Raw genomic sequence first — 12,292 nt, 5'->3', positions numbered from 1 at the left:
GCCACCGAAGGACTCGCGCGGCGCCACCTCCTGGGCTCCGTCAGTCGCCGGCGCCGCCACGGGACTCCGGGAGTCGCGGGCTCAGCCGGACGCTCGTACCGCAGATACGGTCATCGCGGTCCTCATCCTCCTCGCCATGGGCCCCCTCTCGGCGCGGCTGCTGATGCAGCGGGGGCGACCCAAGAGCGACCGGCTGGGGAAGATCCGGAGCCTGGAGTGAGAGGCGGGCCCGGGTCCACGGGCGGTTGGGGAGAGAGACGAGCACCCGGCAGTGTTATCGCCTTGTGGGTTAGGCGGAGTCTCTAATCGCTTGGGCCGAACGCCGTCCGTTTTATTAGGAGATGGGCCGGGGGGCCCCGAGTTGCCTCACCCCGACAGGGGCCCGGGCTGTGAGCACAGTCAGTCGTGCAGACAGAACGGAGCAACCTGTTGAGATCATTATAGAGGGCCTGGGGAGCACAGAGGAGCCCCCCACCTAGAGGATCAGGGAAAGCATCCTGGAGGGGGCCAGTTGCCCCGAGTTCTAACGTAGTTACGTTGGGGAGAGGTTGTGGGTGCACAAGACATGCCGGGTGAAAATATTCAGAGGCACCCGGGCTGCCACAGGTGTGGGGCGGAGGCCCGCCTGCCCCCTGAGCCCTCCCTTTCTGACCCCCACCCAGCCTGTCCGGGCTGAAGCTGCTCTCAGAGCATTTGGACCCCAAGCTCCTGTGCCGCCTGAAGCAGCTGCAGGAGCTGGACCTCTCCAACAACCAGCTGGAGACGCTGCCTGCCAACCTGGGCTTGTCCCACCTGCGCATCCTCCGCTGTGCCAACAACCAGCTGGGGGACGTCACAGCCTTGTGCCAGTTCCCACAGCTGGAGGAGCTCAGCCTGGAGGGCAACCCTTTCCTGACAGTAAGTGGGCGCACCCAGCAGCCCCGTGCTGGAGGCCAGCACTCTGTTGTGCCCAAGCTCAGCCGCCCCTGAGCCCTTCTTCCCTTCATCCCCCAGGTCAGCGACAACCTGAAAGTCTCCTTTCTGCTGCCCAAGCTGCGCAAGGTGAATGGCAAAGATGCTTCCTCCACTTCCTTCCAGGTGGAGAACCTGAACCGGGAGCTGACCAGCAGGGTAAGGGGCTGTCTCCGGGCTTTGGGAGCAGTCGGGGGCCTTGAGGAGCAAGTAACAGGCTTGGACACTTGAAGGAAACTGAGGGGGAGAATTACAGGGGCTCTCCGCCCCAACACAAGTGGCTCATATCCCCTAGCCTGACATATTGCTCTGAGACTGGTGGTGGTGCTTGGCCTCTTGTCCCTGGGTGTCGGGGGGTCCTGCCCTCCATGTGCGCAGGCAGGGCCCAGAGGGTAGGCCGAGACGCTTCCATGGTAACTGTACCCTGGACCAGCTTCCCCCTTCTGGGGCTGTTACTCGTGTGTGTTGCTTGGATTTGTGCAACCTGTAGCTAAGGTGGTGGTTCAGGGAGGCTTCCAGGAAGCAGGGAGGTGGAGACACCTGTAGCCATGAGATCGGGGCAGAGGAGCCGTGGAGCGTCCAGGAGAGCTGGGTTGGGCTAGGCCTGGATCTGGTTCCTCTCGTGCCAGGTCACAGCTCACTGGGAGAAGTTCATGGCCTCACTGAGCCCTGAGGAGGGGGCTAAGAAGGCCCAGGCTGACTTTGTGAGGTCCGCCGTCAGGGATGTCCGCTACGGCCCCGAGTCCCTCAGCGAGTTCACCCAGTGGCGGGTACGTCCTCACTCACTGTGCTGAGAATCTATTTTCCCAGCCCCTTGCCGGCTCCCATGCCCTGAGCTGCCCTGGAGGTCTCTGGCCGTGAGAGGCTGTGGGGAGTGGGGCAGGTCAGGAAAGGCAGCCCTATTGGGGTGGAAAGGCCTTTTCCCAACTCAGGCAGTACAAGCTCCCTCTGATTGAGTGTCTGAGGAGGGGCTGGGGGCCCCCAGGACTGTGCCCCGCTTCCTGATGGCCTGGGCCCACCCAGGTACGGATGATATCTGAGGAGCTGGTGGCCTCCGGTGGGACCCAGGTGCATGAGGCAGACATCCAAGAGAGGTCCTCAAAAGCCACAGCTGCCCAGGAGTCCATGGTGAGTGTGGTTCCATGTGGCTCTGGGGGCTCGGAGGGCCTGCCTTGACCCTTCCTGGCTAGGGGGGCTGCAGGGAAGCAGGGGGTCCTGAAAATGAGCCCAAGAGACAGGTCCGATGCCTGAGCTAGTGCCCTCTGCCTGGGCCAGTCCTTGCCTCCTGCACCCATGGGAGGGTGTGGGTCAGCCTGTGATGGGAAAGAAAGAAGCCCTGGGTATATGGGCCCATGGTCACCAGGCCCTCAGCCTGCCACCCAACCCCCATCCCCCACAGGCAAGGCCAGTTGCCTTGAAACGGCCAGATGATGTCCCACTCACCCTCTCTTCCAATAAGCGGGTGTGCACCTCCACACTGGCCCAGGTGGAGGGCAGCCCTGTGGGCGCTAATGGCAGCCAGGTAAGCGAACGAGGTAGCAGGGAGTGTGTGGCTGGGAACAAGGGTTGGGGCAGCTGTGACCCCCTATTGCCCCCACAGCCTGCTCTGAAGCTGGAGCCCCTGCACTTCCTGCAGTGCCACAGCAAGAACAACAGCCCTGAGGACCTGGAGACCCAGCTCTGGGCCTGCGCCTTCGAGCCTGCCTGGGAGGAAGGTACATCCTTGGGCCAGCAGGGCCAGAGGAAAGGCCACAGGGCCCAAGCAGAATAAGTCTTCTGGATGGGAGTGGGGATGGGGGGGTGCCACCTCGAGGGAGGGGGCTGCCTGGGGGGATGGGGAATTGGGAGGGGCGTCAAAGCCAGGAAGAGGGAACTGCAATACAGAGAATGTTTTCACTAGGCTGATCCCTCAAAACAGGGCACACAGGGGCCACTTCTCAGACTGTGGCCACATGTGGCGGGGAGGCCGTGTGTGTCATCGATTGCCAGACGGGCATCGTCCTGCACAAGTACAAGGCACCTGGTGAGGTGAGTGCCAGGGCCCGGCTCGGGCAGGGCGGTGGGCAGCCTTGGCTCCTGGGCACAGAAGCGCCACCTACTCACTAGGTGACCTTTCTCTCTGCTGCTGGGCCTTAGTTTCCCAGGCCTGATCCTGCATGCATGTGCTTTGCCCCGTGCTGAATGCTCCCCCCCTCACCCCCAGGAGTTCTTCTCGGTGGCCTGGACAGCCCTGATGGTGGTCACGCAGGCAGGCCACAAGAAGCGCTGGAGTGTGCTGGCAGCTGCTGGCCTGCGGGGCCACGTCCGGCTGCTACATGTGCGTGCTGGCTTCTGCTGCGGGGTCATACGGGCCCACAAGAGGGCCATCGCCACCCTCTGCTTCAGCCCTACCCACGAGACTTACCTCTTCAGTAAGACCCTCTCCTGACACTCCCAGGGCTCCCTCAGCACCCCTGTCCTGCAGCCTGCCGCCTCAGTACTCCTTCCCTGGGGTGGTAAGGAGCTCCTACAGCTGGCAGCCTCTCCTGGCTGCCAGCGTCGACCCTGGCTGTGGGAGAAGCTGCGTGGCCTCGTGGACAACTGACTGGGCTTCAGATCCTGGCGTTTCCCCCCACCTGCTCTGTGGCCTGGGAGCTTTCCTACAACCTGGGACCCTCTGTCTGTGACCTGGGCGGGCGCCCCTGGGCCTCCGTGTGGTGAGCCCAGTGAGGGGGATGTGTACGCACACCTCTCAGGTCAGAGTGAGCGTAGGAGACCCTCCCTCCCTGCTTCAAAGGGGTTGAAGCCTGGGATGCCACCTGCGAGTGGGGGCAGGAGCTCCTCAGGGCCACCTCTCCTTCCCATCTCCCCCTCAGCGGCCTCCTATGACAAGCGGATCATCCTCTGGGACATCGGGGCGCCCAACCACGACTACGAATTCCAGGCCAGGTGACGCTTTGGGGCAGGGCTGGGCTGGGGAGGGCGGGCTGCCAGGCGGGCCAGGCACCTGAGTCTGTGGCCTCACATGTCCCTCTCGTCTGCTGGCAGCCAGCTCCTCACACTTGATACCACCTCCACCCCCCTGCGCCTCTGTCCAGTCGCCTCCTGCCCAGACGCCTATCTGCTGGCTGGCTGTGAGGGTGGCTGCTGCTGCTGGGATGTGCGGCTGGACCAGCCTCAGAAAAGGAGGTGAGGTTGGATAGGGACGCCTTAAAAGCCAAGTCTTGGAACTGGACATCTGCTAGTCCAGATATTTGGCCCAGGCACACGTGCCAGGGTTGGTGCACAAACCATGCACGCTGCCCCTAGTAGAATGCAGGGAGGATGGTGTCAGGGCAGGGACAAGGCCTTAGAAGGGCAGGTTGAGGCTTGTGGCTCATCTGTGCCACCTGGGAGGCCAGAGACTGTTCAGCATGGAGTCCCTGCCCTCCTGGGGCCCACAAGCCTCGTAGGGGAGGACAGGCATTAGACAAAGATGGCCAATTAAAATCCCCCAGTGTGATGTCAGCTATGAAGGAAAGAGAGAATAAGGTGCTCTGAGAAACAGGAAGACCAAGGGGACTCTGAGGTGACCAGTGGCAGATGGATAGGTTCTCAGGCTCAAGTTCTCTGCGTGAGCCCTGCAAGGGAGTCCGGTGGGCAGAGAGAGGGAAGGTGCACGCACAGAGGGCATAGCATGTGCAAAGGGCCAGTGGTGGGAAGAACTGGCTGTCTGGGGAGGTCTAACCTGTTGGGAAGACCAGAGGAAATGGTACAAGATGAGGAGGCAAGGTTGCTTGGGCCATGGTAAGATTTTGAATTTTACTCTAAGTGCAGTGAACAGCCTGGGAAGAATTTTAGGGTGAGTGGCAGAAATGAAGTAGCTGCTACGTGGAGGGAAGTAGTGGAAGCCTCAGCAGACTGGTGTTGTCCAGCCAAGTGTTGGTGGTAGCCCTGTGCCACGCCTGCGAGTCAAGCCCAGGGCCTACCACATCTGTCCCTCCCTGCCCATGTCTGCCAGCTCCCCAAGTCCTGTGGCATTTCTCTCCCCATCTCAGATGTGTCTGCTTCTCCTCAGTTGGTCCTTAGCTGCCTTTCTTGCTCCAAGCAGCCTCTGCAGGATTCTGGGCAGCTGATGGGTGACCGTTCCAAACAGTGTGACCCTACAGACTCAGCTTGGAAACACTCATCAGCCCCTCCCCACTGTCCTCAGGGTCATAGCAAACCCCTACCCAGTGTCTCCTTTCTCAGGCCCCAGCACCCCGCCATAAATACCTACCCCACTGGTCAGCTGGTCACCTTCCTGCTCCTCTCAGTCCCAGAGGTGCAGCCCCTGCACAGCCCTCCCTGGCTATCGCATCCCCCATCCTGGAAGAACCAGCCGCCATGCTTCCGAGTTGCCACCACCTGTGACTCAGGCGCTGGCTCCCCATTCCAGGGCGAAGCTTAAACTCCAGGGCCCAGAACAGACCGTTTTGGTTGCCTCTTCTGGGCAGGGCCCAGGGCATGGTTCTCAGTGAGTGAGTGAGAAGCTCTTCGTATACGCAAGGAAGAGCTGACCGGCGTCTTCCATGGCCCCACAGGGTGTGTGAAGTGGAGTTTGTCTTCTCCGAGGGCTCCGAGGCCTCAGGCCGGAGAGTGGATGGGCTGGCGTTCGTGAATAAGGATGTCGTGGGTGAGTGAGCCCAGATAGGGCGTTTGGCCTGCTGGGACCCAGAGGGGCCCTGGTAAGGCCTTCGTGGGTTGTTTCTCCCTGGGCTGTGATTTAAGTCCGAGAGCTTCTGAGGGGGGCCCCACTGTGGCAGAAATGCCTGGAGAGGGGGCCCCCAGGCAGTTCTCCCTTCTCCCCCACAGCTTCCAAGGGGAATGGCCTGGGCACCATCTGCCTGTGGAGCTGGAGCCAGACGTGGGTGGGCCGAGGCAGTCAGTCCACGGTGGCCGTGGTGGTCCTGGCTTGGCTCCAGTGGTCACCCACCAAGCTGGCCTACTTCTCGCTCAGCACGTGTCCTGGTGAGCGCGCCGCACCGCCCATGCTCCCCTCCACCTCTCAGTGCTCTGCCCCTGCTGACATTCCCATCTTGTGTCCTAGCAGATGAGGGGACTGTGCTGTGTGGGGACGAGGAGGGCAACGTGTGGATCTATGACGTCAGGCACGTCCTGACGCAGCAGCCCCCGCAGCCGGCAGCCCCACAGGCCCCCACACAGGTACGCACACCTTCCCCTCTCCCCCTGCTGCGGACTGCTGCGTGGTTGCCAGAAATGAGCCCAGCGCCCCTCTCTCTCCCCATCAGATCCTTAAGTGGCCCCAGCCGCGAGCCCTCACCCAGACGGTGACCAAGACCATGGTAAACATGGTGGTGGCCAACCCCACCTTTACCTACCTCACCGCCCTGACAGACTCCAACATTGTAGCCATCTGGAAGAGACACTAGCCTCAAGCAGGAGTGCCTGCCTCTATCGCACAGTACCAGGGACGAGACTTAACTTATTCAACTTTTGGGCTAATGACAGATGTTTCTATTGGTGACTATTTTTATTAAACTCTCTACTATGTAAGAGAAGCCTGGGATTGCTGCTTGTGGGCCCCATCTGGTGGTGCTACTTTGAGTAAGGCAGGCTTCCACAGCAGACTCAGAAGTTCCCCTCTGCCTAAGACTGCCTCCCAGCATCCCCCGGCTTCCCAGTTGTTGGTCCAAAACAATCTGTTCCTGCCCGCCTCTCAGACAGAAATGTGGGTCTCCAGGCCAATCCACTCCGAAATGTGGCCCCAGAGTGGCCTAGAGACAGGTCATCTACTTCCAGTGAGCCTGACAATCCATTTACTGTGAAGTCACTTCTGCGGTAGCTCACATCCGGGTCTTTTCCTCCACACTTTATTAGGAAGATGAAGCAATCTATGTAGAGGACACACTGGTGTCAGGGGTGAGGGGCTCTCCAGGTATCTCCCAGGAGGCCCACAGCTGGGACAAGCTGCTTTATTCCATTTGGTGCCTGGAGAAGGGCCCTGTGCAAGGTAGGAACTGGCCAAGCAAGACTCCTTCCAGCCCACTATTCAATTCCTTCTTGCTTGTCTTTGATGGCCACCTGAGGGAGAGGAAGAAGGCAGCGCATTTAGCTGGAATGGCCAGGTAAGGATGTTGGAAAACAGCCCCAGTCCCTGACCAAGGTCTGCCAGGAAACTGCTGCCGTAGCTCCAGGGTGCAGTCACGAACTGAACAGAAGCAGTAAACCAGGGAGCTGGGCAGCCAGCAACCCGAGGGAGCCCCTAAGCCAGCCCCACCTGCTCCATCACTTCTCACAGCACACATGCTGTAGTCTGGGGCAGGAGTCGGGTGGAGCAGAGGCTTCTTGGTGAGTGTATGACAGATGCTGAAATCTGGAAGGCTGTGGACCTTTCCCACTTGACATGTGTCGAGACTTCCAGGCCCCTACCTAAACAGGTTGCCCCCACCTTAGGATGAGCTGCCCCCTAGACAGACGCCCTAGAAGCGGTCAGCACCAGTGAGGAGCTTTGGAGGAGCAGCAGCAAGGGGGCAGCAGGGCCCCCAAGAGTGCACAAGGAGACCTTGGAGCACTAGGTAAGGTTCCTGCCCACGGATGCTGACAGCAGGGGCCATGCCTCAACTCCTAACCCCTTCTCCACACTTCTGGGAAGCAGTGGTGGAAGTCCTTGCTGTCATCACCCCTTCCCCCCAGAAAAGTCAGAGCAAACAACTCTGGGTGGTCCTAGGTGTGGGCACGAGAGCCCTGCAGCTCTGGGCACACAGGCTGGCGTTCCCACCTCCCCTCTCCCCCTGCACGTCCAGCTCCTCACCCGGAATCGCTCTTCCAGCAGGGAGAGCTCGCTGATGAGGTCTGTGATGGCATTGGTGAAGGCCTCCTGGGGGCTGTAGTCCGGGGTGGTCTGCACGCGGATGATGATTTTGTGCTCCAGAGGGTGGGGCACTTTGTAGCCAGCAAACAGCACCTGGGGGTCCTTCAGCAGCTGCCTGCGACAGGGATCAGCGGTGAGGGAGACTGAGCCAGTGCCCCTGTAGCTCTGGCCCCTGGGAGCGTACCAGGCCCGGCCAAGGGGTCTTCCTTGGCAGATGTGGCTGGGCGCTGACACGAGGTGGTTCCCTACACTTGGTTTTTAGTTGTCCCCCTCCCCCTCCTGCCAAAAATGTCTTCAAGTAAAACCTAACTTTGGAGAAGATACACCATATGGAGACTCCTCCCACACACACCCCTACATCCATGAGGATCAAGAACCTTAGCTAATAAACAGGTTTTCCAGTAACTTCTTTCCTGAGGGGAAGTCAGGGACCCTGCAATGACCCCAAAAAGACCTCCCTAGGCAGTAAAAATCCAGCCAATGTTCAGTAAACCAAAACACGAAAGTCCCGTTCCTAGCCCAAAAAAAGCATCTGGCACGGCAAACAAAAGGCGGCAGGGGGAGAAGGCCCCAAGCTCTGAGCAGTTAGCAAAATGGAAACAGAAGTCCTTCGGAAAGGGCTGGCGGCTGCTGTCCACACCCATGGAGTGCTGTTGTATGAGATGGTGCTGAGGTGAAGCCTGTGCTGTTTGCTGGACACGCAGGTGTTTTCTCCAGAGCGAGGTGTCGAGTGTGAGCAGCTGGCAAGGTAGGGACACGGCTCACAGCAGAGGAGCAGCAAGGCCCCCACAGGGCCTGAGCGCCCCACTGGCTTGGCTCGGGCAGGAGTCATCCAGACAGGCGGGCAAGCCCACCCCCCACTTACACCAGGACAGCAGGCAGACTTCTGCCCACAGCCCAAACACGCAAACCTGCGAAAGGCTCAAAAACAAGGCGGCCTACCTGCGGCTTCCTGCACATTCATTCACTTACTTTAGTCAGCTAAATGAGCCAAAAAGAAATGTGGCTATGTGGACAGATACGGGTCGGCGTCCCTTTGAAGAAAAGGTACTGGACTGTGAACTGCCAGAGCGAGCCATCAGAAGGACTTCTTGTAGCTCGAAGAGACTTAAGAAAATCTTCTGGAACTTATGCTTGCCTCAAAGAGCCCCATCAAGCATAGCCCCCAAGAGCCTTGGACTTGGAACTTACGATTTAATAATGTTTCCTAGTGTATGATCTTCTTTGTTGATGGTGAACAAGCAGGCATTGGGTACCTTGGTGTCCTTGTTAATGGTGATCCTAGGAAGAGGCAGAGGCAGGAGGTGGGGCAGGGGCTCCCTCCCCGGCAGGCTGAGTGCCACCTCCTGGAAGCCTGCCTGTCTCTCCATCCCATAGAGACCTGTCTGACTCAGAGCAGCACTCTGTGTATCCTCTGACGCACGAACGCCGATTCTGTGGGACCCGCCCCTACTCAGGACTGCTCCTTTTTCCTAAAGCCCAGTGTCTCAACCATGGCACCACTGCCATTTTAAGCCAGACAATTCTTTTGGGTAGGGGGCTGTCTGTACATTGTAGGATTCCTGGCTTCTGCCCATCAGATGCCAGGGGCGCCCGCTTTATGACAACCACAAAGGTTTGCAGACATAGCCGGAGTCCTGGGGGGTGGGGAGGGGGGCAACACGTGTGCAGTCGAGAAGCACTGCTCTCGCGGGGGCTGAAGTGGCTCAACGTGGAGCCCTGCACGCCGGGCTGCTGAGAGAGTGAGAAGCCAACGTTTGCGAGGGTCTTGTAGAGGCTGCGCCCCGGACTAAGCCCTGTACCTAGGTTACCTCATTTAATGTGCCCTTAGATGCACTCACTATTCAATACAGCAATGAGCCCGTTTTCTGGACGACGAAAGTGGGCGCAGGCAGATTGATTCACCCGCCCGACACGGTCCTCGCGCGGGGAGCAGGAGCCCGCCCCGGCCGCCGGCGAATGGGACGGGGTCTGGGCCCAACGCCACCTCGTCCTGGCTGCAGCACGGACGACCACGGGGGACAGCCAGGGGACACGGGCGGGCGCCACACGCCCGAGGAAAAGGGTTTCGGGGCGGCCTTCTGGGGTCCAACACCGACCCGCCGCTTCCGGTGCCGGGGAATCACGTCACCTCCCTGGGCCTCAGTTTCCTCGTCTGCAGAGGCAGCAGTCGCCACGGCCCGGCAGGACGACGCGAAGGCCGCGGCCACAGGCGCCCACGCAGAAGCTGCCCCGCCCCCCCGCGGCGGGGAGCGGGAGCCCCAGGCCCCGCAGAAGCTGACGCCCGGCGCTCGGAGGCCGGCCCGCCGCTGCCCACTTACTTCTTCTCGCCCTCGAACAGCAAGAACGACTCGAAGGCGGGAGGGGCGTTCATCCTGGCGCCGCGGCCACCCGCAGGGCGCTGTCCCGCGACTCCTGCCGGGCGAGCGGCGACGGCAAACTCGGGTGCGGACCGGCGCGCCGCCCCCTGCTGGACCGGCGGACCCGCGCAGGCGCGGGAAGGCGGGGGAAGGCGAGAGGGGCGAGGCCGCTGCTGGCCCTGCGCATGCGTGAGTCCGGGAGGTCCCCTCTGGCGTCGCCGCCTGTGGGTGCACCTTGGCGCATGCTCGGAGAGCGCGGAGCGGCGCTGCGCACCGACCTCCTCGTGCAGGCTCAGCGGCAGCCCTGGGCTCGGCCTCTCTTCTCCCAGGCCCCTCGATCCCTCTTCGGAAACGTGCCCTAATTGTGCCCTTGGAGTGCACAGCAAAGGGACAGTGGCGCCACGCGGTAGTGGATAGGTGTGGCTGGCGGGGCTGACAGAAACCCCACAGGCTCGTGGGTATCCATCCCTTAAGCCACACGGCTCTGTGTGGATAAGCCCCCTGCTAAGGCTGCCTGGGCAGATTGCTACAAGAGCCCTGGCTGTGTTGTCACCGGCTTGCCAAGGAGGCTTGTGTCCTAGTGAGCTTATTAGGGCGACAGTGGGTGAGGGCTGAGGGGGGCGGCAGGTGTATAGAGCTGTGAGAGGCACTGCGAGGGACAAGTGTACCGTCCCTTTGGGTTGATATCCTGCAGACTCCAGCTTAGCATACAGGCCCTACCTGAGCTCTTTGGAGCAACAGGGACTGGACTCAGCTCCTGGAGCCCTAACAGCTGTTTCCCAGCTGTTTCCCAGGTCTGAGCAGCAGCCAAGGAGCCCCCAAGGAAATCTGGAACTTGACTACCATTTCCTGGGAAGGGCCATTTCCTACTTGAGCCTTGAGCCCTGGGGTGAGGAAGCGTCATTCACGGGAGCTCTACAGAAACCTGGACTCTCCAGGTCAAGTGGGTGGCGGCCTCTTTAACTGGTGAGGAATACAGGGCAATGAGGGTAATGATGTCCCAAGGTTGTCACCCCTACCCTCCTGGATCATCCTGGAGATGTTTGGACCGAGGATGGTACTCTTGCCACGACGGCGGGGGCCTGGAGGTGCCGAGGCTGGCGCCCGTAACTGGGCTGGGCACAGGTGGGGAGAGGGCTTTTACCCAGCAGAGGCTTCACCCTCCTCGCCACTGGAAGCCTGTCCTCTCTTGGGGTGTTCTGGTCATACCCTTTGATTCCCAGACCAACACGAGATTCTGAGCCCCAGAAGTTGTCAGCCCTCCCTGAATCGAGCCTTCAGAGGCTCAATTTTGGTGTGCCCCAAGAGGAGGCCAAGTGACCATTCCTATCTTCTGGTAAGACAGGCCTGCCTGGCACACTGTGAGAGGGGCTGCTGGACATGTGACGCTAAATACTGGGAGTGTGTGGCATGTTCTGGCAGTGTAACACTGGAGCATGGCTGAACAGGCCTGACCAAGGCTTACTGATGTGTGGCAGAGATCATCAAACGGTCAGGGCTTGTGAACCAAATCAAGCCTGCCAAGTTTTTGTAAATAAAAGTTTTATTGGAATAATCCGAGCCCATTTGTTTCCTCATTGTCTATGGCTGCTTTTGTGCTCTGAGACTAATTATGACCCAAACTTGCATGCCTGGGCCTTTAAAATCCCTAATCCTGGGGAATGGACCTGTGTTTGACTTTGATATTTTATTTATTATCAAACTGAAGTTATTGATGAACTTGTAGGTTTGTATCCCATAGAGAGGAGAACTCCATTTCCCAGTTTTTTTAACATCACAATCTTATTCTAGTATTATTTTTCCTCCTTTTGCCTCTCCCCCCCATTCCAGTTCAAGCCCTTGTTTCTCAGTCTAGTTGTGTAGGACACAGCTCCCTGGCCCATGCTGGTGTTATGAGCCTGCGCCCTCCACCCCCCAACCCCGGCTGAGGCAGTCGGTCACCAGTCATCTGTCAGCCGCTCACAGGAGCTCACGGCAGTTCTCGCCGGCCACTCAAGGCAGCCCACGGTAGCCCACGGCAGCACACGCCAACCTCTGGCTGCTCATGGCAGCCCAGCTCCCGGGAGAGCTGTTGGTCACAACTTAGCTGTAGAGGGTGCCGCTCACGGGCCCATGTGGGAATTGAACAGGCGACCTCCGCGTTAGGAGC

General features: G+C 59.9%; 2 protein-coding genes across 2 annotated transcripts; one reads left to right on the top strand and one right to left on the bottom strand.

Moving 5' to 3' along the window:
- The first annotated feature begins 5 nt into the window (after positions 1 to 5).
- LRWD1 (leucine rich repeats and WD repeat domain containing 1) lies at positions 6 to 6,468 on the top strand. Its single transcript, XM_081053174.1, has 15 exons — positions 6 to 216; positions 663 to 897; positions 994 to 1,110; positions 1,581 to 1,721; positions 1,975 to 2,079; positions 2,351 to 2,473; positions 2,552 to 2,666; positions 2,870 to 2,979; positions 3,155 to 3,362; positions 3,807 to 3,879; positions 3,979 to 4,119; positions 5,493 to 5,584; positions 5,764 to 5,919; positions 6,002 to 6,114; positions 6,201 to 6,468. The coding sequence occupies exons 1-15, from the start codon at positions 137 to 139 to the stop codon at positions 6,339 to 6,341; spliced, it is 1,950 nt and encodes a 649-aa protein (XP_080909300.1). The 5' UTR covers positions 6 to 136; the 3' UTR covers positions 6,342 to 6,468.
- On the bottom strand, positions 6,420 to 10,273 carry POLR2J (RNA polymerase II subunit J). Its single transcript, XM_081053178.1, has 4 exons — positions 10,105 to 10,273; positions 8,975 to 9,064; positions 7,724 to 7,898; positions 6,420 to 6,993 (listed from the first exon to the last, which is right to left on the bottom strand). Exons 1-4 carry the CDS (start codon positions 10,155 to 10,157, stop codon positions 6,958 to 6,960), a joined length of 354 nt encoding a protein of 117 aa, XP_080909304.1. The 5' UTR covers positions 10,158 to 10,273; the 3' UTR covers positions 6,420 to 6,957.
- Positions 10,274 to 12,292: the final 2,019 nt, after the last annotated feature.

This window comes from Rhinolophus hipposideros (assembly GCF_964194185.1).
Source record: "Rhinolophus hipposideros genome assembly, chromosome: 7".
NCBI lineage: Eukaryota > Metazoa > Chordata > Mammalia > Chiroptera > Rhinolophidae > Rhinolophus > Rhinolophus hipposideros.
Note: the sequence above shows the minus strand (reverse complement) of the source record. Positions and strands in the feature narration are given on the sequence as shown.

Coding starts and splice junctions, on each gene's coding strand:
- LRWD1 (XM_081053174.1), top strand. CDS start 137: ATGGGCCCCCTCTCGGCGCGGCTGCTGATGCAGCGGGGGCGACCCAAG. Junction 217..662: donor GGGAAGATCCGGAGCCTGGA/GTGAGAGGCGGG, acceptor ACCCCCACCCAG/CCTGTCCGGGCTGAAGCTGC. Junction 3,880..3,978: donor GACTACGAATTCCAGGCCAG/GTGACGCTTTGG, acceptor GTCTGCTGGCAG/CCAGCTCCTCACACTTGATA.
- POLR2J (XM_081053178.1), bottom strand. CDS start 10,157: ATGAACGCCCCTCCCGCCTTCGAGTCGTTCTTGCTGTTCGAGGGCGAG. Junction 7,899..8,974: donor CTAGGAAACATTATTAAATC/GTAAGTTCCAAG, acceptor TCCCTGTCGCAG/GCAGCTGCTGAAGGACCCCC. Junction 6,994..7,723: donor TGCTGGAAGAGCGATTCCGG/GTGAGGAGCTGG, acceptor CCTCTCCCTCAG/GTGGCCATCAAAGACAAGCA.